Source organism: Hypanus sabinus, chromosome 6, assembly GCF_030144855.1.
Source record: "Hypanus sabinus isolate sHypSab1 chromosome 6, sHypSab1.hap1, whole genome shotgun sequence".
In the NCBI taxonomy this organism is placed as follows: Eukaryota; Metazoa; Chordata; class Chondrichthyes; order Myliobatiformes; family Dasyatidae; genus Hypanus; species Hypanus sabinus.
The window spans coordinates 161,143,490-161,170,959 of record NC_082711.1 but is presented as its reverse complement, the minus strand read 5'-3'; the positions used below and the strand labels follow the sequence as shown (position 1 = coordinate 161,170,959).

Sequence of the window (27,470 nt, the reverse complement as noted above, 5' to 3'; positions counted from 1 at the left end):
GCTTTGACGTGAAGTTATTTTAAAAATACTAACAAGCCTAACTCTTTTTATGACATCGGTATAACCCAGAGACTATTGCCTACCTCAACATATTTTCAAAGAAACTGTTCCATAATCCAGTCATATCCCCATTCATGAACTGTATGCTTTTCTAGCTAGTCTTGCATTTTCTACCTTACAAATTTTGACAGATTCAAAACTATCTTCTCTGCACATGACGTCATGCATTTATACTCATCCATCTCTGATCTTTGATTACCTGCATTAGCTTTTGATTCTTCAACTTCTCCAGCTTGGAATTATTATCCATCAATTTGAAACAATTTCATTGCTTTATATCTGCTTCTCTGTATAACTCCTTCCAGCCCTGCAAACTTCCTGAAGCTCAACCATTTTGAACATACCTACCTTTCTTTTATCATCATTGGTGGCCATGCCTTCAGTTATCCAGGTTCAATAGTATGGAATCATCTTGCAGAATCTGATTGCTTCACCCCTGTTTAAAGACTGCGCTTAAAACTGTCTCTGATTAAGTATTTGCGCACATTCCATGACCTCACCTCCCCAGTTGATGAAACAAAAATCCATTTGCATGGAAGAAGCAATGAGTCTTAATTTATTTTTCCATATTAAAGCCACTATTTAAAACAATTTGTTGCTGATTTGGTGTCTTTTGAATTTGCTTTCTATTGATACTTAGCTAACAAAGAAATCTGATCATGATATTTAATATATGGAAATACAGTATATAGAATGGAAAGAAGGAATTTGATTAAAAGGAATGATCAAATTGAAGTACTGAATATTGTGGAAAAGTAAAATACTGTAGCTTATAATAAGGTAAAGAAATTAATTCAGTAACAAAAACAATAAATAGGAATACATTTTACAGTAGAGCAAAAGGAAAGCAGCTTGAAAGAACAGAACAAAGTTTATAGGAAATAAATAGCAATAACAGCTGAGATTTGATTGTGAATATCAAAAGGACTGATTAATTCTTCTGTCTCCATCCCTTGATACAGAAGTTAAGCTAGTCAAATTATATTAGTTACTCACCAACCAATTTTTAAAAAAGAATCCATCTCCATTGCAAGGGTAAATTCTGTACTTCCTGAAATAAAAATGAAATAAAATTATGCTTGGAAGTTATATAATAAGATATTCAATGTGGATGAATTATATTAATTTTTTTTGAAGATAAATCCTTTTTATTCTTTCCAGCCAAAGATAAACCATTATATTTGATTTTTTAATACTCATTTGTAGAGAAGGAGAGGAGCTAGAATAATATTGCAGGAATAAGCGATCTTGAAGTAAAGGAGCCATTAGGAGGTAGTGACCATAATATGATAAGTTTTTATCTGCAATTTGAGAAGGATAAGGGCAGATCGGAGGTGTCAGTGTTGCAGTTGAACAAAGGAGACTATGGAGCCATGAGGGAGTAGCTGGCCAAAGTTAATTGGACGGATATACTAGTAGAAAAGACAGTGGAACAGCAATGGCAGGTATTCTTGGGAATAATGCACAAGATGCAAAATCAGTTCATCCCCCGGAGAAGGAAGAATTCAAAAGGGGGAAAGGGGCCACAGTGGTTGATAAAGGAAGTCAGAGATTGCATAGCATTTTAAAAAAAAGGAAGTATGACAGAGCTAAGGTGAGTGGGAGGACAGATGATTGGGAAATTTTAAGGAACAACAGAACTTAACTAAAAAGGCAATACAGGGAGAAAAAAATGAGGTACGAATGCAAGCTAGCCAGGAATATAAAGGAGGATAGCAAAAGCTTTTTTAGGTATGTGAAGAGAAAGAAGATAGTTAAGAACAATGTTGGGCCCTTGAAGAATGAATTGGGTGAAATTGTTATGGGAAACAGAGAAATGGCAGAAGAATTTAATAAGTACTTTAGATCTGTCTTCACTAGGGAAGACACAAGCAATCTCCCAGATGTATGGATGAACCAAGGACATAGGGTAACAGAGGAAATGAAACAGATTGACATTAGGAAGGAAATGGTGATGAGTAGACTGATGGGACTGAAGGCTGACAAATCCCCAGGTCCAGATGGTCTGCATCCTAGGGTACTAAAGGAGGTGGCTCTGGAATTTGCAGATGCATTGGTAATCATTTTCCAATGTTCCTTAGATTCAGGATCAGTTCCTGAGGATTGGAGAATGGCTAATGTTATCCCACTTTTTAAGAAAGGAGGGAGGGAGAAAACAGAGAACTATCATCCTGTCAGCCTAACATCAGTAGTGGGGAAGATGCTAGAGTCCATTATTAAAGATGAAATAGTGGCATATCTAGATAGCAGTGATAGGATTGGGCTGAGCCAGCATGGATTTACCAGGGGCAAATCATGCTTGACTAATCTATTGGAGTTTTTCGAGGATGTAACCAGGAAGTTAGACAAGGGAGATCCAGTGGATGTAGTGTACCTCGATTTTCAGAAGGCATTTGATAAGGTCCCACATAGGAGATTGGTGGGTAAAATCAGAGCACATGGCATTGGGGGGAAGATATTGACATGGATAGAAATCTGGTTGGCAGATAGAAAGCAAAGGGTTACGGTGAATAGGTGTTTCTCGGAATGGCAGGTGGTGACTAGTGGGGTGCCACAGGGCTCGGTATTGGGACCACAGCTATTTACGATTTACATCTTCGATTTAGATGAAGGCATTGAGGATAACATCAGCAAGTTTGCTGAAGATACTAAGCTGGGTGGCAGTGTGACATGTGATGAGGATGTTAGGAGAATTCAGGGCGACTTGGATAGGCTGAGTGAGTGGGCAGATACTTGACAGATGACGCTTAATGTGAACAAGTGTGAGGTTATCCACTTTGGGAGTAAGAACAGGAAGGCAGATTATTATCTGAACAGTGTAGAGTTAGGTAAGGGAGAAATACAAAGAGAGTTAGGAGTCCTTGTTCATCAGTCACTGAAGGTGAATGAGCAAATGCAGCAGGCAGTGAAGAAGGCTAATGGAATGTTGGCCTTTATTACAAAGGGAATTGAGTACAAGAGCAAGGAAATCCTTTTGCATTTGTACAGGACCCTGGTGAGACCACACCTGGAGTATTGTGTACAGTTTTGGTCTCCAGGGTTAAGGAAGGACATCCTGGCTGTAGAGGAAGTGCAGCGTAGACTCACAAGGTTAATTCCTGGGATGTCCGGACTGTCTTACGCAGAGAGGTTAGAGAGACTGGGCTTGTACATGCTGGAATTAAGGAGATTGAGAGGTGATCTCATTGCAACATATAAGATTATTAAGGGATTGGACAAGATAGAGGCAGGACATATGTTCCAGATGCTGGGAGAGTCCACTTCCAGAGGGCATGGTTTGAGAATAAGGGGTAGGTCATTTAGGACAGAGTTAAGGAAAAACTTCTCCCAGAGAGTTTTGGGGGTGTGGAATGCACTGCCTTCGTGGAGGCCAATTCTCTAGATGCTTTCAAGAAGGAGCTAGATAGGTATGTAATGGATAGGGGAATCAAGGGATATGGGGACAAGGCAGGAACCGGGTATTGATAGTAGATGATCAGCCATGATCTCAGAATGGCAGTGCAGGCTCGAAGGGCCGAATAGTCTACTTCTGCACCTATTGTCTATTGTATTGAATCAGAATCGGGTTTTGTACAACTGGCATATGCCGTGAAGTTTGTTGTTATGCAGCAGCAGTACAATACATGTTAAATATAGAGGAAAAAAAAACTGAATTACAGGTAGTCCCTGAGTTAGGAATGTCTGACTTACGGACAAGTTGTACTTATGAACCGAGAAAGGGGAATGCCGTCTGCCATTTTAAGTTGGATCGTGACGCCGTCTGCCATTTAAAGTTGTTGCCATTGACACTGTGTTGAGTGTGTAACTTTGTATTTTGCTTAAATTTTTCTTAGCAAAATTCACTCTAACCCCCCCCCCCCCCCCAATTCCGGTCGGCTGGTGGCACAGTGAGATTAGCGCTGGGCTCGAGAACAGAGGTTCCCGAGTTCAGTCCGGTGACAGACTGTTCCCGTACCGGGTTGATGTCAATCCAGTGACTCACGTACCATCCGAGCTGGGTTGATGTCGAGCTTGCAACTCGAACTCGTAAAAAGAACACTGCCACCTTCAGTTTAAATTCCCATGTGGAGTCGTGTGGAGGATCAAATACCCAAACCCAGCATAGCCCCCACTTGTCCCGTTTAACCTGTCTCAGTGCGGTGGACTTTCGGACCCGGGAATTTAGTGCGGTGGACCTTAGGACCAAGCGGACCTCGGGAGCTGGTGGAGGTCAGGACCCGCCGCCCACAGTGTTTGTTCCGTTGATGGGAAGCGATCGCGATTGAAAATAAAGTGGAAATAATAAAACGTTTGGAAAGAGGTGAAATGCCATTGGTCATTGGAAAAGTGTTAGACTACAGTCGGTCAGTGATCGGACAAATTTTAAAGGATAAAGTGAGAATAACTGAGCATGTGAAAGGCCCTGCCCCAATGAAAGCTACTATTATTACTAAGCAACACAGTGGTTTAATTATTGGAATACATACGTTTCTTACGTGTTTTATGTGCATAGAAAGGTAAAATATATACTAAGACAAGCGTTTGACTAACTGACACTAAATAATACCGGATGTACTTGTTTCGACTTAACGTACAAATCTGACTTAAAGACAGACTCAGGAACTGAACTCGTTTGTAACCCATACAGTAAATATATGTGTGTGTCTGTGTGTCTCGATAGATGTGTATATGTAATAGTAAAATTAAGTAAGTGGTGCAAAAACAAAAATACAAAGTAGTGAGGTGCTGTTCATGTTCATTTAGAAATTAGATGGCAGAGAGGAGAAGCAGCTGCTCCTGAATCACTGACTGTGTGCTTTTGGGCTTCTGTACCTTCTTCCTGATGGTAACAATGAGAAGAGGGAATGTCCTGGGTGGTGGGATCCTTAACGATGCACACCACCTTTCTGAGGCACTGATCCTTAAAGCTGTTTTGAACACTATCGATGCTATGCCCATGATGGAGCTGACTCATTTTACAACTCTCCACAGCTTGCTTCGATCCTGTGCAGTAGCCGGAGTCCTTCTCCCCACCCTCCCCAATGTCATACCAGTGGGTGATACCACCAGTCTGAATACTCTGCATGGTAAATTTGGTTTAGAGGAGTTTAGATGAACTGGATTCTTGAGTATGCAAATTATAGTTAAATTTCAGCAATCCACGTTTTCTACCTTGTGTTAGCATACAAGACTCACAAACTTACAACTACTGCTAGTCTTTAGTTACAGTTACTTTGTCAAAACATGAATTTGTAGATCTAACAAATGTTCTGCTTCGGTAGTGCCTATATTATTCCTAACTGAAGAAAACATTGAATGTGGAAAGTATATAAAATGAATATCAAATAGGTTTTGGATACTGGTTACCATTTGCGTCCCCTGATTAGGAGGCTAGTCTCCTGTCTACATATTTCCACCTTAGTCCACTTCATTCTTGTTTTCTTTTGCAGGGGGCTAAATTAAAGCTGTTATATTTATACCCAATTCTGCTAAGGATTGGCTTTGAACTTAACTGATTTCAACTTGTACCATCCTCAATTATAATTGAGAATAAACTAATTGCAAATGCTGGAAATCAGAAAAATAGAAAATATTGGTGACATTCAGTGAGTCAGGCAGCATCTTTGAAAAAAGAATCAATTAACTTTTCAGGTTAAGGATCCTATGTTAGAATGTTTTGTTTTTATCCATAACTTTGAAATATTTCCGGTGCTGTTATGAATTCGTTTGCCATTTTATTTTCTTGTCTATAAGCATATAGACATTTTGTTGGGTTTCATCATCTGCCATGTAGGATAGAGTTCTTTTTCCCAGAATTCTGTCCTTGTTGCTTACATCATACTAAGTTTGAATGCATGTTTATCACTATAATATCAGAGCACTGGTATATTTTCCCATCATTATTTTTCTTTATATTTTATGATTTTTACACCAGTTATATTATAGTTTGTGTTTTCAGTATACAACTATAAATACATACATACAAACAGTGCATTTTGGTATATCTAGAAACTTAAAAATAAAGATATTTATGGAGAATTCAGAGAAAGTGCTGAAATACTAGGATTTTGTACCAATATTTGAAAGTAAGAGATGGATAGTAAGCTTTTGTGACTGTATTCAGTTTTTATCATTTTTGATGATGACACCTACTGTAACTACTATAGAGAATAGTGAAGCTGTAGATTTCTGTCTAAATTTGTACCTCTTTAGTGGTAGTGTTGAAATTACTTGGCTTCTACAGTAATCTTCTGGTGGTAGTGTGAACTTCAGAAAAAGTAAACTGCACTGATACTACTATAAATTTGGTCTTTACTTTTAGGACAAAAGTTAAAATGATGGGATTGGTTACTCTGTTATGAACAATTTGAATACCACAATAACCCAAGTAAAGCCATATTTTTGAAGTTTTACTTTTTTAATAATTGCCTTTTGGCTGCCAATCAGGAAGTTAAATAATAAAGATTAAAAATCCATGGGCATTTAATTTTCCTCAGAAACTTGTTTATCCCAAAATAAAGTGTGGCATTGCATATTAGTGACTTATATTGTGGCGTTTTTGACTGCAGAACCAACTGGGAAAGTTCCATAATGTGCTATTTATTACAGTGGCCACATTTCAAAATATTCAATTGGCAGGCAGGAATAGTAAAAGTGAAAGTCTGTCGTGTTGTTTTCTCTCCCTGCCCCCTCTTCCTGCTATTTCCCTTATTTCCCACTTCATGTTTTATTCTTGATGTTGGTCTGTTAACCTTTCTCCATCTACCTCTATTTTTCAATTGCCATGAATGAATATGCAGTGTATTCTTCATAAATCTGGAACCTCCACCAAAGGTTGAAAACACAAATATGGGCATAGTGGCTTAGGTAACTCCTTTTTTTTCCAGTGATATACTGCGTTCTCTGTAGTATCTTAAGGATTTTTAAACATAGTTTTTTTTTCATTCCGAGAACATTAATCTAACTTGGAAGTTTGGATTGCATTTGGACAGAGGAGGGATAGTTTTGTGATAGTATTGGATTTGCTGATTGCCAAGTTCTAAACTCAAGCAAAGACCTAAAGCACTATCTAATATAAATAGCCACAAATATTCTCGCTAGTGAAAGATTATAGAGTAACTACCTAATCTTCAAAAGCTCATTTGTTTATTAATCTATTGAGATACAGCATGGAATAAGTCCTTCTGGCCCTTTGAGCCATGCCGCCCAGCAATCCCCCAATTTAATCTGAGTTTAAAAATGGGATAGTTTACAATGACCAATTAATCTACCAACCAGTACATCTTTGGACTGTGGGAGGGAACCAGAGTACTTGGAAGAAACCCGCAGGGTGACGGAGAACATACAAGCTCCTTACAGGTGGAGGGGAACTTCCCTGTTTACTCTTTACAATGAGTTTAGCTGCCAATACCCACATTCAAGTGGTGTGTCCTCTCACCCTCCCAAAGGGAAGATACTTACAGATAACAAGTAGTTTAAAACATACTTATTTACAATGATACATGTTTAAATCCAAACAACATTCTTAAAAACATTTAAAATTCAGAGGATTTCTATCTTATACATTTCCAAAACTATGAACTATATCCAAAGGATTTCCAAAGCACAAGTACAATTCTTATAAACTAAAATGACTTACTGATAAGTTGCAGTTGAACAAATCCTCCATCACAGAAACCAAAGCTGGAGTCTTGTACTTTAATATTTCTTGATGTTCTTTACCTCATTCCCAGTAAGCCTGAACTGCTCTCTACACCTTTATAGTTTTCTCCAACTTGTGTGACTTCATAAGCATTTGTTAATTCCTCAAATAGCCTTTTTTACACACATGGTCTAAAAACATTTTTGGAGACTTGGATCTTAGCTAGCTACCATTAATGCTGTAAAGCTAACTTTTTTGAGTATACAAGCCTTCAACTGTAAACATATGAGTTATTGATATGCTAAAGATCCAACTGGTTCTGCAGGTTTCCTTGAACTTAGCTGCTTAAGAATCAGCTTCTCTGTTTGAAATGACCCAAATTAAACAACCTATTGTCTTGCACTCTAGAGCAATAATAAAGCAGGTGTAGTGAGCTAGCTTCCCTTCTTAGACACGTCTTCTAAATACAGAGCTTGTTTTCAAAGCTGTGTTTTTAGCTTTTAGCTGAAAACTACTTTTTATTTACATTTTAAGAACTGAAGATTGATTTCCATTTATAGTCAAAAGTTAAGCAAAAAATATAGTTGTAAGTTTACTTACAATTGTTTTTGATCGTACAAGTGGCAGGTACTGTATTCAGAAAATCAAACTTAGCAAACATAAGCCAGCAAGCAAATATCTATCACATACAGCTTAAAGTTGTAATACTAATGAGGCTCACTGAGTTCAAATGTGCATGTGAAATGCAGTTGGATTTAATAAAAAATACTGTATGGTGTCAGGTAATTTACCCTGATAAGTTATTTGTTTCAGTGAGGGGTTTGTAGCTCCATGTGGTCTACTTGCTGTACAAATCTAGTCTTTCCCCCAGGAATAGATAGTGCACATTACCCTTTGAGATGTTTCCTGAAACACAAGAATATGTGTTTTATAAATATGAGAGAAAAAATAATAATAGGGATCACAACTGCTAATGGTTTTTGTTATGGAGTGGAGAAAGGCAGATATAGTATAGTGATTAGGTTCTATTTCATAGTTTAGTTTTGAATGCTTGATTTTCTTACAACTTGTCAGAGAGATTGTTTTTCCCTATAGTATATCCAGCTATTTGTTGATTATGAACATAAAAGAAACAGACCAGTGTTTTTTCCACAACTTTGATGCCTAGGATATACTGAGCTGCACATCAAGTCCATCTGACTTTACAGCATGTGTGTTTGTGCTATGTCATTGTCACACTGTACCTCCAGTTTTTCTTACTGTGTTTGCCTGTTAGTTACAGTGCATGGTGACTTTCACAGGTTACCCCCAGACTTTTTTCAGGAGAAAGTTAATGCATTGATCATTGAAGCTGTCTACAGTTTATGTTAGGTTAACTGTAGTTAATCAGGAGATCAGGAGATTCTTGTCCTGATTAGGCAATTACAACTTCTATGTCAAAATGGATAGTCGACAATAAAATGAATTGTGGTTTTGTTGGTAAACACCTGTCCTTCATGCTGTCTATATCCAGAGACTGAAAGAAGGTTTTGGAATCTTTTTCTCCTTGTGGTTCAAGTTTTCTTTTTGTGCTATTCAATTTATATAAAGACACCATGATGAAAATTTATGTTTTAATAAAGTTGAGTAAATAGGATGTTTAAATTGGTTAAATTATATCTATTTTCATAAGATCATTTCTTTACAAATTAGGCATAAATATAAAATGGAATACAACTGATTAAGTTCAGAATGCTGCTTCCACTCCATAGCACCGTATGTGAGCAATTATGGCCTTCCTTTATAGCGAGGTACTTGAAAGAAAAATATGTTTAAATTGTTTTAGTACTTCATGCATCCCATAAGTATGCATACTTTGGATAATAATTTTACATTCATGCCATTCCAGAATGATTCAGATTACGCTTCTATCAGCTAATATATGGTTTGACTTAATCTGCCTTTGAAGAATGAAACAACATAGACTGTGTTGCTATTTGTAGAAACATTACTCTCAGGAGCTGAAACTTGCTTAAGTGAAGATTGCATACAGATCATTGATATATAGGTTACCATTGGAAATGGAAATGCTTTGTTAAGTTCACTTATATTTTCCAATAATTGTGAATATGGTTTGCTGAAGCATTAATATTTTTGATTGATTTGTACTCACTTTTGACAAGAGAAAATTTACTTTTCTACATTTTGGACAAGATGAAAAGCAAAGAACCATTTCTATGTGTTGTTCATTAAATTTGCATATCATACCATGTACCAGTATGTGATATTTTTTGACATTAAAGTAAAATTTCAATAATCCACTCTGCAGCTATTCAGGAATCTTGATAGTTTGGCCTGTAGTTTGAATAATAATGTTTGTTGTGCAGCCTTTGCATTAACTGGGGTTCTGGTTTCTGTGTTCCCTCTTCACTTACTATCAGGGTCCTGGTTCGTCCACTGTCCCTGACAGAATGGGTTTCCTGGTTCCCACGCTCCCTTTCAACAAATTTATGTTCATTCTGTATAATATCTTCCAACAAAAAAAAAGAATTAAAAGTGTGTTGAGGTAAAACATCTTCTGGAAAATCTGACAGTTCAGTACCACCAAAGTGTTAATGTACTGGATATTCAGGGTTTTATCTGAATTCTCTAATAGATACAAAACTGTTCATTTACTGTAATCTATTTGCAGTGAGTGTTTTGAATTTAAAAACAATTGAAAGAGGAAGTTAACTGAACAGTACTTTTATAATAGGAAGAAGTACTTTTACAATAGAACCCAAATATTTGACTGGCAAAATGTTCTTTTTCAATCATGAAGAAAGAAGGCACCTATCGAGTGGAATGTAGAAAGGGGCCTGAAATGAAAAAAAAAAATCAGATTTTGATACATTTTGTATGATACATTTGGGTATAACTATTTATAAATCTATTGATACCTTTATTCTACAGACACAACATTGTTTTCATACTGTGCGAACCAAGATGTTTGTTTCAAAGAATTTATATGACTAAGTAGTATGTTCTAATAACTTTAATCCTAAAATATCTATTATTCCACATCCAATTTAATCTTTCAACTTGATACAATAGTGTTTCCCAGGTTCAGATTTCACAGGAGTAATTGGCCATGAAAATGTCCTATTTGAAAGATTGTGTGTGTGTGTGTGTGTCTGTCTGTCTGTCGAGGTGGGTGGGGTTGTAGAGCTGCAGTCTTTTTCTGAGTAATGGTGTTCCTGCTCCTGTCTCCACAGGAATGAAATTTAAAGATTTGTTTGTAGATAGTAACCAGGGTGACACCATGCATATTGAATGCCGTACCCATTTGCTCACCAAGTTGTTTAGGAGTTCTAATATCATTTTGGTGCCCCAGCTTGTGTAGCTGAAGTGGCAGACACCTTATTTAAGTTGATGTAATGCCCACATTGAAGTCAGTGTCTTGCAATTGTTTAGCTTGTAATCAAGGTGAGATCTTATCCAGTATTTGCCCTTCCAACGCTAATTTTCACTTTAAAATGGGAAGATCGAAAGCTAAGTTTCCCCTCCAGGTCTCCAGCATATTTATTTGTACAGTAGAATCTGCTACTCAGATACTTACGAAAGTTATTTGAAGTTTCAAAGGATGTAAATGCCACATTCTGGGATCTTGTAACTTTGGTTTCTTCTAGTTTTTTTAATCATTAAATTTTTATTTAAAAACCAAAAAGATATTTATACTTCTGCTGAGCATTTACCCTTCCTATAGCAATGACAGCTAATTTGCTCTGCAAATTATCTAACTGGCCTGTATGGATTTTGATAGTCATATTTTTTCCTTCACATTGGCAGCAAGCTTTAATCTGGTTAAATTATGCTAGATCATGCCCACATCTGCATCATGCTCACCAGCCCACTATGATTCCATGATAATGTCTACAAGAGGTGGTATTGCTTTTCCATCCATTCCTGAGGTAAAGCTGAGAGGCAGCATGAGAAGTTCTTTTGGCCCCTGTATTTGGGAATTTATGCCCTGAAATTGCAGGTGGTATGGAGAGGTTGTTTCCTCTTGTTGCAGAATGCAAAATAGAGGGACATTGTTTCAGCACATAATTAGAAGTTTAGAACTGAGACGAGCAATTTCTTCAATCAAAAGCTGTTGAATTTATGGGGCTTTCTTCTGCAGAAGGCTGTGGAGGTCAAGTCACCGAACACACTTGACAATTCAAGAAATGTTAAGGTTAAAAAAGATGATCAAGTGCTTAATTTAATCTGTTTGCTTGGGTTAATATTAATTTGTTAAATAATAAGCTACTTATCAATGAGGGTCTGTATTTCCTTCATGCTACATACAGGGTTCTCCAAAATACTGCTTATATTTAATTACCTTGAAGGTATTTCAACAACTCCTTAGCAACGTGCATTGGAGATTATATGATTAGAGGGTTTGTCCATCTCTAGCCTAGTTTGTTATCTCCAATTCAGAATTTTGTTGAATTTTGTTTATCTTTTTCTTCCTGATTGGCAAAGTATCTGCTTATCCAAGTCCTTCCTTATTCTGGCTCTGAAATTTAGTTATCTTCACCACTAAAATGAGTTCCTCATTGGAAGATACATGTGCATTGAAAGAGGAACAGCCAGTCAAATATTTTGGTCTTGTTTTGTTGCCTACAATGCATAATTCATTCTATAGCTTTATATTTTAGCTGCTTTAAAATTTTGCTGGATGAAATTTAGCCTCACTGATGAAATAACTACAATAACTGTTTAGATTTTTAAAATTGATCTCTACTGTAATTTGTGCTTTCCACTTTTTGTATACTTGCAGTGTCCATCATGTGTGTCTCCAGTTGCAGCATTGCCAATATCCAGGACATTCCCATGTGCCTCACCAGTTTCAATTACTAGGAAGAAGTTGGCTTCCAGGCAAACTCCTGTTTTGTATAGACTTCTTTTCATAATTCCGCTTATCACTTCATGATTTCAGCATGGCATTCTCATCACGTTTTGCTTTCTGGGAGCAAAAGGAAAGTGCATTTTTAACTTCTAATCATTCAACTATTGATGTCAAACCAGGCTAGTTTCACCATAGAATTTATATTCAGGATTTATTAAAATTATAAATACATTTTCTCAATAAATTGGTTTACATTACCAAAATAAGGGAAATAAATGATTGGTCACACCACACTTTTCTAGGAAAAGTTTGCATGGTGGTTGTGCTAAAGTATTTGGTTGATTACACGAAGACCTGTTTCAGATCATGAGGGTTTTGTTTGCTGTTGTTTGTTATAAAGCCACAACAATGTATCAGTGACAGAATTGATGGCTTTGTGGCCAAGTTTGTGGACAATATGAAGATAGATGTAGGGCCAGGCAGTGTTGAGGAAGCATGGAGTCTGCAGAAGGGTTTAGCTGGATTGGGAGAATGGACAAAGAAGTGGCAGATGGAATATAGTGTAGGAAGTGTATGGTCATACATTTTGGTAGGAATAAAAAATGTAGACTATTTTCTAAAAGGCGAAAATTCAGAAATCAGAGGTGCAAAGGGATTTGAGAGTACTCGTACACGATTCTCTAAAGGTTAACTTGCAAGTTGAGAGGTAAGGAAAGCAAATGCAATGTTAACACTCATTTTGAGAGGACTAGAATATAAGAGCAAGGATATAATGCTGAGGCTTTATAAGGCACTGGTCAGGCTTCATCTGGAGTATTATGAGCAGTTTTGGGTCCCTTTTCTGAGAAAAGATGCACTACCATTGGAGAGGGGCCAGAATGGTTCTGGGAATGAAAGGGTTAATTTTTTGAGCAGCATTTGATGGTGCTGAGCCTGTATTTGCTGGAGTTTAGAAGAATGAGGTGGGGGGAGGGGAATCTCACTGAACCGTATTGAATATTGAAAGACCTGTACAGAGTGGATGTGAATAGGACGTTTACTGTAGTTGGTGAGTCTAGGGGGCACAGCATCAGAATAGAATGATATCCATTTGGAACAGAGATGAGGAGAAATTTCTTTTGCCAGATGGTGGGGAATCTGTGGAATTAATTACTACTGATGACTGGGAAGTCCACGTCACTGAGTATATTTGAAGTGGAGGTTGATAGGTTCTTGATTAGTCGGGTGTCAAAGGTTTTGGGGAGGAGGCAGGAGAATGGGTTTGAGAAGAATAATAAATTAGCCATGATGGGCTGTATGGTCTAATTCTAAATGTCTTATAGTCTTAGAAAAGGCCAAAACATTGTGCCATCTTAAATGTATTAGCACTCATATATTGCAAGAAATTTTAGAAGAATATATATATTTTTCCACATATATTAATATATTCTTATATTCTTAGTTGCAACATTTAGAATAAATTTTTTACGTACTGCAAGGTTCCAAAGGTCCATAGAAAATTAGTGAAGTTTCATGGATTTATTCATGTTGGTATAGACAATAAAATATTTGATTATTTCTGCCAATTCTATTTGATACTAATTCTGCACCTGTGACACTCCAGCGGACAGTTTCACTTTATTTGGAAGTTACTACAGCACTTTGAAGTCTTGAGAATAGAAATGAGTAGTAAAACGATGAAAGAAATCTCTGAACTGCCGATAGGGGACATGGTTCTCATTTTGGCATAAAAATTAATGCTTTTCTTCTGTGAAATAAACTGGCAGTTTTATGTTCAATTTTCTGGAGCATTGTTGAAGTTTTCCAAGGGTTAAAGTTTCAATTACAGTTGCATCTTTCCGTAGATTTTTATTGCATTGTGGTGAAGAGTGACAGCATTGTAGCCCATATTATTTAAGCTCTGGTTAGTGATGTTGTATCCTCATCCTATAAATAAATAGGTTAAAGAGGAATATCCTGTTTCAAAGAAAAAATCTGTAACTACTCTCAGATCAGAAAATCCTGATGAAGACAAAGAAGCAAACCATGAATCACCTGTAAGTTTCCTAACATAATAGTTGGTCTTGTACATAATAACATAGTTCTGATCAAAGCAAATTGATTTTAAATCCATCTGGAAACTAACCCACATAATTACCAGTGTGTTTGACTTGTATATTGCAGAAAATATGACCTTAGCAACTGAATGGTATAATAGTTTACTTCAGTATATATAGTTTAACTTTTTTAAAATAAAAAAAAACGGATAATTTGGTAGCAATCTTGTCTTTACCTATATGGTTTCTTTTATAATGGCCCAAAGCAATAATGTGGTTGCCACCCTTGATGGAGATGATAACTGTATCAGTAAGTGCAGTGGATGTGTTGATCTCCTTTGGACTTGGCAGGCTTTCAAGGATTCTCTTCTAATAATCTAGGTGATAGGAATAAAATGAAAATTAACTGATATATTTGTTGGAATTTTTTATAATCTGAGACAGTTGAATGAGTTGGGTTAAGCAGCACATAGTAACACAATTGACAACATGATATGCAACATAAAACAGAATTTTTTGAGAGGATCTGTCAGGAAGTATCTGGAGGTGCTGCAGAATTTCATTCAGCTGTGCTATGAAAATGACATTTTTTTGTTGAAGTAAAATCTAGCACAGAGTTGTGCTGGGCCTGAATCCTGTTTGTAACAATGGATTTTAATATGCAATTGAATTGCAATTGCAATGTTGTTAAAGCTGTCAATTGATCTGATTAGCACCAAATCAATTTATATTAGAAATAAATGGTGACTTAAAGAAAATCATGGTATTCAATATTTAGTTCATTTTGCTTTTTAGCAGAAAATGAAATGCAGCCAGAAACATCTCTGAAATAATACAAAATAAATACTGCAGAAAAAGACCTTTACAAATAGCAGCTAAATTGTGCTGCAGTGCAACACTTAGGATTAGTCATTAATGTTTATTCAGAATTGCTTGTAGATGATAAATCTCTTTAGAATATAGTTTCTTTCATCTTCAAACTCACATTTACAGTAAGTATCATTTGTCCTCAGAATAAATCCCAGAATTAGTGTAGAAGGTTGTTGTAGGTTAATTTGGACTTTGATAGAGTGCAGAGCTGGTTGAGAAGTGACAGATGGAATTCAGTCCGGAAAAGTGTGAAGTGATTCACTTCAGAAAGACAAACTTGAAGGCAGAGTACAGGATGAATGGCAGGATTCTTAGCAATGTGGAAGAACAGAGGGATCCTGAAGTCAACGTTCATAGATCACTCAGAGTTGCTGAGCAAGTTGATAGCATGGTTAAGCTGAGTTGGCCTTCATTTGTTGGAGAATTGAGTTCAAGAGCTATGAGGTAAAGTTGCAACTTTTTAGCATTCTGGTTAGACCACACTTGGAGTGTTGTGTTCAGTTCTTGTTGTCTCATTATAGAAAGGATATGGGAGCTTTAGAGTGTGTGCAGAGGAGATTTACCAGAATGTGTTCTGGGTTAGAGAGCATGTCTTATGAGGATAGGTTGCTTTTTTTTCCAAGGATAGCAATAGCTAATATTAGAGGGCATAATACAGAGGATGATGATTGCAGGAAAGATAGAGGGTTTTATACATGTAGAGTGGTGGGTATGTGGAACGCACTCTTGGAGGGTAAAGATAGAGGTGGATATGTTAGTGATATTTAAGAGACCCTCTTAAATATTTTACTTGGACGAAAGAAAAATGAAGGGTTATGTGGAAAGAAGGGTTAGATTGATCTTGTAGTAGTTGAAAAGGTTGGCATAACATTGTGGGCTGAAGGGCATGTATTATGCTGTACTGTTCTATGAATTACATGAAAAGAAAGTTGATTATCTACTACCATTTATTTTGTTCCCCAGCTGCATATACTGTATCTTGTAATTTTAGTTAGAATTATAAATGTCAACTACTTTATAATGTTCCACATCATTTGCGTAAATGATCGTGCACTTAAGGTGAGAAGGAGAAAGAGCTGAGGAGTCAGACATCAGGAAGAGCCGTGGTAGTAGGGGACTCCATAGTAAGAGGTACAGAAAGGGGTTTCTGCGGCAACAGGCGAGATTTAAGGATGGTGTGTTGCCTCCCTGGTGCTAGGATCCAGGACATCACGGACCGATTGCAGGGAATCCTGAAGGGTGAAGGTGAACTGCCGGATAGTGGTAGTGCATGTCGGCACAAATGACATCGGCAAGAAGAGGAAGGATATTCTGCAGCGGGACTTCAGAGAACTCAGAAGAAGGCTGAAAAGCAGGACTTCCAGGGTGGTTTTCTCTGGTTTGCTTCCAGTTCCTCGTGCTGGAGAGGGCAGGAACAGGGAGATAATGGATCTGAATTTGTGGCTGAGGAACTGGTGCAGGAAGCAAGGATTTACATTCTTGGACCACTGGGATCTGTTTTGGGGTAGGGATGAATTGTACAAAAGGGACGGGTTGCACCTTAATAGGTGGGGGACCAGCATTCTGGCAGACAGGTTTGTCACTGCAAAACAGATGTGTTTAAACTGTGGTGGGGGGGGGGAGGGGATGAACTGGAAATATAAGGATGGAGTTAAAGGGAAAGTGAAAATAAGAAAAGTTAAGAAGGACAACAGAATCAATGGAGTAGAAAGCTCAAGAAGAGATCATACAGTATGGCCAAGTGAAATAGGAATTGATATGAAAGGAGAGGGGAGTACTGAATTAAAAGTATTATATATGAATGCACGAAGTATAAGGAATAAAGTCGATGAGCTTGAGGCTCAGTTGGAAATTGGCAAGTACGATGTTGTGGGAATAACTGAGACATGGCTTCAAGCGGACAGGGCCTGGGAAATGAATATTCAAGGATATACATCTTATCGAAAGGACAGACTGACTGGCAGAGGGGGTGGGGTGGCTCTGTTGGTGAGGAATGATATTCAGTCCCTTGCGAGGGGGGACATAGATCTGGGGATGTAGAGTCACTATGGATAGAACTGAGAAATTCTAAGAGTAGAAAGACCCTAATGGGAATTATCTACAGGCCCCAAAACAGCAGTCTGGATGTAGAGTGTAAGTTGAATGAAGAGTTAAAATTGGCATGTCACAAAGGTAATGATACAGTTGTCATGGGGGATTTCAACATGCAGGTAGACTGGGAGAATCAGAATGGTACTGGACCCCAAGAAAGGGAGTTTGTGGAGTGCCTCCGAGATGGATTCTTAGAACAGCTTGTACTGGAGCCTACCAGGGAGAAGGCAATTCTAGATTTAGTGTTGTGCAATGAACCGGATTTGATCAGGGACCTCGAGATAAAGGAACCATTAGGAGGTAGTGACCATAATATGATATGTTTTAACCTACAATTTGAGAAGGAGAAGGGAAAATCGGATGTGTCAGTATTACAATTGAACAAAGGGAACTATGGATCTATGAGGGAGGACCTGGCCAAAGTTCAATGGAACAATACCCTTGCAGGGAAGACAGTGGAACAAAAATGGCAGGTATTTCTGGGAATAATGCAGAAGGTGCAGGGTCGGTTCATTCCAATGAGGAAGAAAGATCCTAAGGGGAGTAAGGGGTGGCTGTGACTGATGAGGGAAGTAAAGGGCAGTATAAAAATAAAAGAGAAGAAGTATAACATAGCAAAGATGAACGGGAAACCAGAGGACTGAGAAGCTTTTAAAGAGCAACAGAAAATAACAAAAAAGGCAATATGCCAAGAAAAAATGAGGTACGAAGGTAAACTAGCCAAGAATATAAAGGAGGATAGTAAAACCTTCTTTAGGTATGTGAAAAGCAAAAAAATAGTTAAGACCAAAATTGGGCCATTGAAGACAGAAACAGGTGAATTTATTATGGGGAGCAAGGAAATGGCAGATGAGTTGAACAGGTACTTTGGATCTGTCTTCACTAGGGAAGACACAAACAATCTCCCAGATGTAATAGTGGCCAAAGGAACTAGGGTAAAGGATGAACTGAAGGAAATTTATATTAGACAAGAAACGGTGTTGGATAGACTGTTGAGTCTGAAGGCTGATAAAGTCCCCAGGACCTGATGGTCTGCATCCCAGGGTACTTAAAGAGGTGGCTGTAGAAACTGTGGATGCATTGGTAATCATTTTCCAATGTTCTATAGATTCAGGAACAGTTCTTGCTGATTGGAGAGTGGCTAATGTTGTCCCACTTTTCAAGAAAGGAGGGAGAGAGAAAACGGAATTATAGACCAGTTAGCCTGACGTCAGTGGTGGGAAATATGCTGGAGTCAATTATAAAAGAGGAAATTACGACACATTTGGATAGCGGTAGAAGGATCAGTCCGAGTCAGCATGGATTTATGAAGGGAAAATCATGCTTGACTAATCTTCTGGAGTTTTTTGAGGATGTAACTATGAAAATGGACAAAGGAGAGCCAGTGGATGTAGTGTACCTGGACTTCCAGAAAGCTTTTGATAAAGTCCCACATAGGAGATTAGTGGGCAAAATTAGGGCACATGGTATTGGGGGCAGAGTACTGACATGGATTGAAAATTGGCTGGCTGACAGGAAACAAAGAGTAGTGATTAACGGGTCTCTTTCGGAATGGCAGGCTGTGACCAGTGGGGTACCGCAAGGGTCGGTGCTGGGACCGCAGCTGTTTACAATATACGTTAGTGATTTAGATGAAGGGATTAAAAGTAACATTAGCAAATTTGCTGATGACACAAAGCTGGGTGGCAGTGTGAAATGTCAGGAGGATGTTATGAGAATGCAGGGTGACTTGGACAGGTTGGGTTAGTGGGCAAATGTATGGCAGATGCAATTTAATGTGGCTAAGTGCGAGGTTATCCACTTTGGTGGCAAGAACAGGAAGGCAAATTATTATCTAAATGGAGTCAGGTTAGGAAAAGGGGAAGTACAACGAGATCTAGGTGTTCTTGTACATCAGTCAATGAAAGCAAGCAAGCAGGTACAGCAGGCAGTGAAGAAAGCTAATGGCATGCTGGCTTTTATAACAAGAGGAATTGAGTATTGGAGTAAAGAGGTCCTTCTGCAGTTGTACAGGCCCCTGGTGAGACCCCACCTGGAGTATTGTGTGCAGTTTTGGTCTCCAAATTTGAGGAAGGATATTCTTGCTATTGAGGGAGTGCTGTGTAGGTTCACAAGGTTAATTCCCGGAATGGCGGGACTGTCATATATTGAAAGATTGGAGCGACTGGGCTTGTATACACTGGAATTTAGAAGGATAAGAGGGGATCTGATTGAAACATAAAAGATTATTAAGGGATTGGACACACTGGAGGCAGGAAGCATGTTCCCGCTGATGGGTGAGTCCAGAACTAGAGGCCACAGTTTAAGAATGAGTAGGTCATTTAGAACAGAGATACGGAAAAACTTTTTCCACCGAGAGAGTGGTGGTTATGTGGAATGCTCTGCCCCAGAAGGCAGTGGAGGCCAAGTCTCTGGATGCATTCAAGAGAGGGTTAGATAGAGCTCTTATAGACAGCGGGGTCAAGGGATATGGGGAGAGGGCAGGAATGGGGTACTGGTTGTGTATGGTCAGCCATGACCACAGTGACACAGTGAATGGCGGTGCTGGCTAGAAGGGCCGAAGGGCCTACTCCTGCACCTGCTGTCTATTGTCTATTGATTAAAGGAGATTCGTGGGACAGGTTTTTGTCACACAACATTGTAAGTGCTTAGAATGGAGTACTGGTGGCAGAAGGTATTAAAGTGGCATTAGATAGACACAAGACTATGCAAGGAATGCAGGGATGTTGATCATGTGCAGATAGAAAGGATATAGTTTAAAACAGCATCATGTCTGGCAAATCATTATTGGCCAAAGAGGCTCTTCTTAGTTGTACTGTTCTATGTTTATTTTGTACATTATCAGGTTTTACACTTATATCATCTTAATAGTATAAATCTGTAGTCGTTAGATTTCTAATCAACATAGATACTGTGTGCCATGTGGTTACAAAAAATATTAGGATACATTACCCCTCATTATTTGTGTGAAAAACATAAAGAATGTATAATTAAATATTTGCTTTCTGCTTTTTACCTGTTTTTGATTTTTACATAAATTTGCTAATTTAACCAATGTTACAACAGTTATTAGATAGGATAATCCATGACATGTATATGACCATTCTGTAAAATAATAGATAACTAATTAGTTTCTGTCACAATTGCAAAGTTGGAGGTAAAACAAGTACTTTATTTTGCAAAGCCTATTTTCTTTCTAGATATCATTTCCACACTATTTCTGTTTTCTTTTGCTGCTGTATTGTGTTTTCCTTCTATCTTAATTCATGCAAAGCTTTTTTTTCTTATGCTGCATAAATATAGTCAGAAAGAAGTGAATATAATAATACCGTGAAAGATGGAACTGAAAAGATCCGTGGTCCGCAACCAGAGCTAAATGGAGAAAGTGAATGTTCAAAGCAGTTTTCTGAAAAAGTCTTTCATGCACAAGAGGAGCTGAAGAGTAATATGAATACTACAACTCAGCATGCTTTGCCTCAGGAAGCTGTGGGACTTCCTAAGAAAAAAGTGGTCAAAGTAGTAAGGAAGGTGATACGGAGGGTTGTACCATTTGAAGGAGGAAGTGAGAAAGAAAAGGTTACAATGACGAAGCAGCAAGAGCAACCAGTAGAGAAAAATATGGAGAGCAAAACCATTGTGGAAGCAAAGGCAGGGCAGAGAACTGATGGAGGCAAGTCAATGAAGTTAAAGGTTGAGAAAAACGTTTGTACTTCATCCAAAGCAGAAACTGTTGCTCCAGCAAAGAAAATGGAAAAAGATGATATCTCATTTGGGTTGACTAGTCTCATGTCTAGAGGAAAAACTAAAGCTCACAAACCTCGATTAAGATCCCCTGAGAAAAGAGAGGAAATTTCTGATTATGGTTCTAATCAAATGCTTCTTGCAAAGCCACATTCACCTGTCTTGGAGTCTGTAGATGGAATAAATGAGCCACAAATGGCAGAATTGCTGCAAAGGAAGGTATACATTTTTTTTTTCTAGCTAACTAACCAGTACATGCATGGCACAATGTGGAGGAAGCAAATGAACCTAAAAAAATATTTTGTTAAAAGCCTGTCTTGGAACTGTTGTTTATGATTATCAAACCAGCATTTTGACAAATAGCTATTGTGTGCTGTATGTCTTAAATCCATTTAAATTGTGGAAAACAGTTTTACATGTTTATGGCAAAATTCTGAAAGCCGTGGAATCAAACAGCCAAATTATTAATTTCTGTAGTGGTTTATTATTGGTATTATATTAGTATGTATGGTTTGAGATTATTTATTTCCTGATAGAAACAGCTTGAATTGATGTAAGATGGTGTTTATGCATGTATAACAGGAAAAGCTGTGGAACTAACATGGGTGGTGGTGCTAAATTAATACCATAAATGAGAAATGAAATGAATGTGTTAACCTACTTGAGACTGATTAAATCTAAATTTGAAAGAGATTGACGTGAAAACTTGAAGTGTGGTTTAACTTTGAAAATGCCTGATCTACTATATTATACAACCACACACACCACTTTTCTTGTTTGGCTTACTTAAAGGAGACCACATCTTCCAGTGGGCAACCAAAACCAGGTCAGGAAATGTTGCCTTCACTTATTGCTGAAGAATTTCCATCAGGTGATAAAAACCAGGTGTGTGGCTTTAAGGAGAAAGTATATAATTATATAGGGATGTTGGATGTTGATGGCAGTAGGAACTGTAAACAACAAGAAGACATCATATATACCAAGGAATCAACCCTAGAAATTTCTAATATTCATCAACAAGAAACAATATTCTGCATTTCCTTGTTTGGGTGAAAAGACCAACCCAAATGGTCACTGCATAACTCTCTACTAACTTTCAGCAGTGGTTTTTGTACAAATATAAAAATTATTGTGCCTTTTGTGTAATCAAACAATATGCAGTATGTTGCAAAATAATTTTCATTGTATTATGCAGAAGTTGATATTTTCAAATTCCATTTCAATGGGGTGGAATGTGTGATAAAAGATAATTGATGAATGCAGCTAATGGAAACAGTCAGCCTTATTACTCTCATTATATAGTTGCATGTAAGAGCACTTTTCATACTAGTACAGTCATTCACTGAAATGTGAAAGTAAGGAATATGGAACTGAATCAAGCAGTAATTCCTGTTCCTGTTATTCTGAAAGACCAGACATAACTCAAATTTAACTGCCCAGCTTGGACATCTACTATAGCCATATTCATTTGAATAAGACAACCAACCTTCAGTAAGAAGCAAAGCTACATGTAATAGACACCAGAAATCCTGTAGCTGCTGGAAATCTGGAGTAACACATACAAATTGGAAGAGGAACTCAGCCGGTCAGGCAGCATATATGGAGGGGAATAAACAGTTGACATTTTGGGTTGAGGTCCTTCATCAGGAATGGAAAGGAAGGAAGAGGAAGCCAGAGCAAGAAGGTGGCTGGGAAAGGAATTTGCGTTCTTTCCCCTCCCCCCACCTTGTTCTTGCTTCTTCCTCCTTCCTTTCCACTTCCAATGAATTGTATCGGCCCAAAATGTTAACGGTTTATTTTCCTTTTCAGATGTTACCTGTCCTGCTGGTCCTCCAGCATTTTGTGTGTGTTACACTACATTTAATATTGTTTTGAAAGGCATTATGAGGAAACAGCATTTTCAAATTTGAAATGTATTTCAATTTTCTTTGATAATTTCACTTGACAGTGCAAGCTGTCGAAAAACCAATAAGCCAATCTGCTGACTGAGGATTGACCACTGCAAATGATCCATTTCATCCCATGGAATACTTTGCCTTGTGGGATGACCTTCACAGCAACACCTCTGGAATTTAGGGAGCTGTAGAGCAGCAGAGGCTAATGCAACTGCTAACATTAGGCAAAAACTTTGTAAAGTACGACCTGTCATATTAATATTGAACAACTTGACTGAGATCCACGATTTTCTCAATCTCAGTTACAGTCTCCTGTGAATAGTTGAAACAATTTTGAAAATGCTGCATGAGATGAAAATGGTGAACTTAAGGTTGTATTTGTATTAGTAATTGGATCCCCCAAACACTGTCCACTACTCTTAATTACATTTATTTTCTGAGTAAATGATATCCAAAAATAAAAAACGTTATTGTTGGTTGTGTGATCTTTAGGTTCAGAGAATACCACAGCAAATGACACCCACAGATGAAGCTCAGATGAGGCTGGAAAGAATTTTCAATACTCCAGTAATTAAAAAGTTGCCATGCATTGGATGTCTTGTGTGTTGGGCTTTTGGTATATGCATGCCTGAATATAGAATCCTGTTTTTCATTCAACATTAAACAAAGTTCCAGTTGATTTTACTAGTGGGTCAGTGAAGTGATGCTACTGGATACACTCAGCAATTTCACTTGGCTTATTCATGTTTAAATGAATTAATGATTAAATCTAACATATACTGTAACTATGTTGCAAAGCATTGACTGCTGCTGTAGTTCAGAGAAGAAAATAGAAAGTCTGTGGCCCATTAAAGATTATTCTTGTGGTACCAGTTAGATTATGCAATAGATTCAAATTTAAATTTTTACTTTCTGTAATTGCTTACATATATCAGCAACAGTTCAGTTGCACATAATAACTTTCTTTTCTTTTTAAATCTTTTTATTAGTTTTAAACAAACATAAATGAAATATGAATACAAAATGTTTGAGAGTACATAATTAATAGTTTAAATAGACATTCAGATATGTAATAATAAAAATATATAACCTCTCAAACCCAGAACAATAATGAACAAAGAAGTAAAAAGAAAAAAAAAGGAAAAACCCCCCAAAAAAAGAGAGAAAAAAAACCAAAAAAAAAACACTAACCAACATGGGCCATTGAATAATATTAAGTACATATACAGTAGTGCCAATAACTCCAAACCTCCATCCAATTGATTAAGGATAATATAAGTAACGTTTAGGAAAAGACAATTCAACTCATGTGAAAATGTTGAATAAAAGGTCTCCAAGTTTCTTCAAATTTAACTGAAGATTCAAAAACCACACTTCTAATCTTTTCTAAACTCAAACAAGAAATAGTTTGAGAAAACCACTGAAATAAAGTTGGAGGATTAATTTCTTTCCAATTCAATAATATAGATCTTCTAGCCATTAATGTAACAAATGCAATCATTCGTTGAGATGAAGCAGATAAACGATTATTATCCGTCATTGGTAAACCGAAAATTGCAGTAAGAGGATGCGGTTGAAAATTAATTTTTAAGACTTTTGAAATAATACTGAAGATATCTTTCCAATAATTTTGTAAACAAGGACAAGACCAGAACATATGAGTCAATGAAGCAACATCAGAATGACATCTATCACAGGTTGAGTTAAGATGAGAGTAAAATCGAGCCAGTTTATCCTCAGACATATGAGCTCTATGTACGACCTTAAATTGTATTAGGGCATGTTTAGCACAAATAGAGGATGAATTTACCAATAATAAAAATTTTTCCCATTGCTCAGTAGATATAAGACAATGCAACTCTTCTTGCCATTCCTTCTTAATTTTTTCTGATACATCTAACTGTAAATTCATGATCATCTTATAAATGTTGGCTACTAAACCCTTTTGATAAGGATTAAGAGCTAAAATTCTATCTGTAATGTCCAATGGACATTCTTTCGAAAAAGACTGTAACTCATTATACAAAAAATTTCTAACTTGCAAATATCTAAAAAAATGGGTTTTAGGTAAGTTATATTTATTAGATAGCCGTTCAAAGGACATAATGTTATCATCCAGAAACAGATCACGAAAACATGTTATACCTTTTGTTTTCCATAAAAGAAAAGCTTGATCCATAGATGAAGGCCGAAAAAAATAATTAGATATTATAGATATCTATAGATAAAAAATATTATAATATATTTTATATTATAGATAAAAAAAGATCCCCTTTTTTTCAGCTATTTCGTGGTACGAGGCAAGGTTGCCCTTTAAGTCCTTTACTATTTGACATTGTTTTAGAACCGTTGGCTATAGCTATTCGGGAATCATCTAATATTCTGGGTATTACCCGTGGGGAGAGGACGTATAAAGTATCATTGTACGCTGATGATTTGTTATTATATATATATATCTGACCCTGAAAAATCTATCCCTGCTATTTCGTCTTTGCTTGCTCAATTTAGTAATATTTCTGGTTATAAATTGAATTTTAACAAGAGTGAACTATTTCCATTAAATATGCAAGTTCCAATTTATAAAGATTTACCATATAAAATTGTTACAGATTACTTTACTTACCTAGGTATTAAAATTACTAAAAAAACATAAAGATCTATTTAAGGTTAACTTTTTACCTTTAATTGATCAAATTAAGCAACTTGCTATTAGGTGGTCTCCACTATCTTTGTCATTGGTTGGTAGAGTTAATGCTATTAAGATGATGATACTACCTAAATTCTTATATTTATTTCAAGCATTACCAATTTTTATTCCTAAAGCTTTTTTTGATACTATTGACTCTAAAATATCTTCTTATTTGTGGCAGAACAAAAATCCTAGATTGGGTAAAAAATATTTACAGAAGCCTAAGAAGGAGGGCGGCTTGGCTTTACCAAACTTAAGATTTTACTATTGGGCAGTCAATATACAGTATTTAATATTCTGGACACAAGAATGGACTATAGCTACTTGCCCACAATGGGTAAATTTGGAATGTAAATCTGTGCAAGATTTTTCATTGATTTCAATCTTAGGATCTTCACTTCCTTTTTCTTTATTCAAATTGAATAAACAGATAACTAATCCTATAGTCAGATATACATTACGAATTTGGTTTCAATTTCGTAAATTTTTTGGTTTGAATAAATTTATTTTATCATAATAACTAAAAGGAAATTTTCAAGCTTCTTATTTGCAGTCAAACTTAGTTTCAGTAGTTAAAGGATCATGGTGTAGGCTTACAATTTAACAATATAACAACAATTTTCATTTATATGGTGCCTCTAATCTTACCGAACCATCTGACATGCAGCAACGAGTGCTAGCAAACAAAAATCTATCATGAATGACAAATGACTAGGATAGATGATCTAAGATTTGGTCAAAGAGATAACCCTTTATGGAGTTTTTAAAATAAAGGGAGTTTTAGTAAGGGAATTCTTGAGCTGACAACTTGTCAGCTAAAGGTACAGTCATTAAAGATGAAGGAATTCAGTTTAGGAATAAATATGAGAGAAGAATTAGTGGAGCATTTGTTATCTTGGAGAGTTAGAGTTGAGAGAAAAATGAAGATGTCCATCATTGTTTTCTATTCTCCTCAGGGTGCGATGCCAGTGTAAAAGCTTCAAAAGAATAATTTTTAAAATGTAACCTACTAATCTTCTCTCGTATCCCTGCAAGTGTTTCCTTTTAAAATATGTTGCCAATTCTCCTTGACAATTATTAATGAGTTCCCTTCCACTATCTTTTTAATGATATTTTGTAGATTATATGAAATCACTGCAAAATTTGATTTCTTGCTATCATTCCTCAGGTATTCTTGCCAATTATTCCAATTTTTTTATAGTTTGAGGCCTCCTACGAGTGACTTACTATGTTTGTGGGGGGAGAAGTATTGATTATACCTTCATAGTTGAGTTATTATTTTAGAAATAATGTAAACACTCGAGTCATAGAAAAGTACAGCATAGAAGCAGGTTCTTCAGCCCATCTAGTCTGTGCCAAACAATTTAAACTGCCTAGTCCCATCGACCTGCACCTGGGCTATAGCCATCCATTCCCCTACTATCCAGGTACCTGTCCACACCTCTCTTGTGCTTGCAGCTCATTCCACACTCTCATGACCCTCTGAGTGAAGAAGTTTCCCTTCATGTTCTCCTTAAACTTTTCAACTTTCACCATTATCCCATGACTTCTGGTTGTACTCCCCTCCAACCTCAGTGGAAAAAAGCTTAATTGCATTTACTCTATCTATATACTT

At 36.9% G+C, this 27,470-nt stretch overlaps 1 protein-coding gene across 7 annotated transcripts in view; it reads left to right on the top strand.

Moving 5' to 3' along the window:
* myo18ab (myosin XVIIIA b) overlaps nucleotides 1-27,470 on the top strand; it is a 218,755-nt gene that overhangs the window by 61,340 nt on the left and 129,945 nt on the right. Inside the window, exon 1 of one of the 7 annotated variants that reach the window (XM_059973313.1) lies at nucleotides 22,081-22,156. The exons of the other annotated variants lie outside the window; for them this stretch is intronic. Within the exon in view, the coding sequence (XP_059829296.1) occupies nucleotides 22,106-22,156 (51 nt within the window). The 5' untranslated portion in view covers nucleotides 22,081-22,105. Of the gene's footprint in view, nucleotides 1-22,080; nucleotides 22,157-27,470 lie in introns of those variants that run through there. 7 annotated transcript variants of the gene reach the window in all.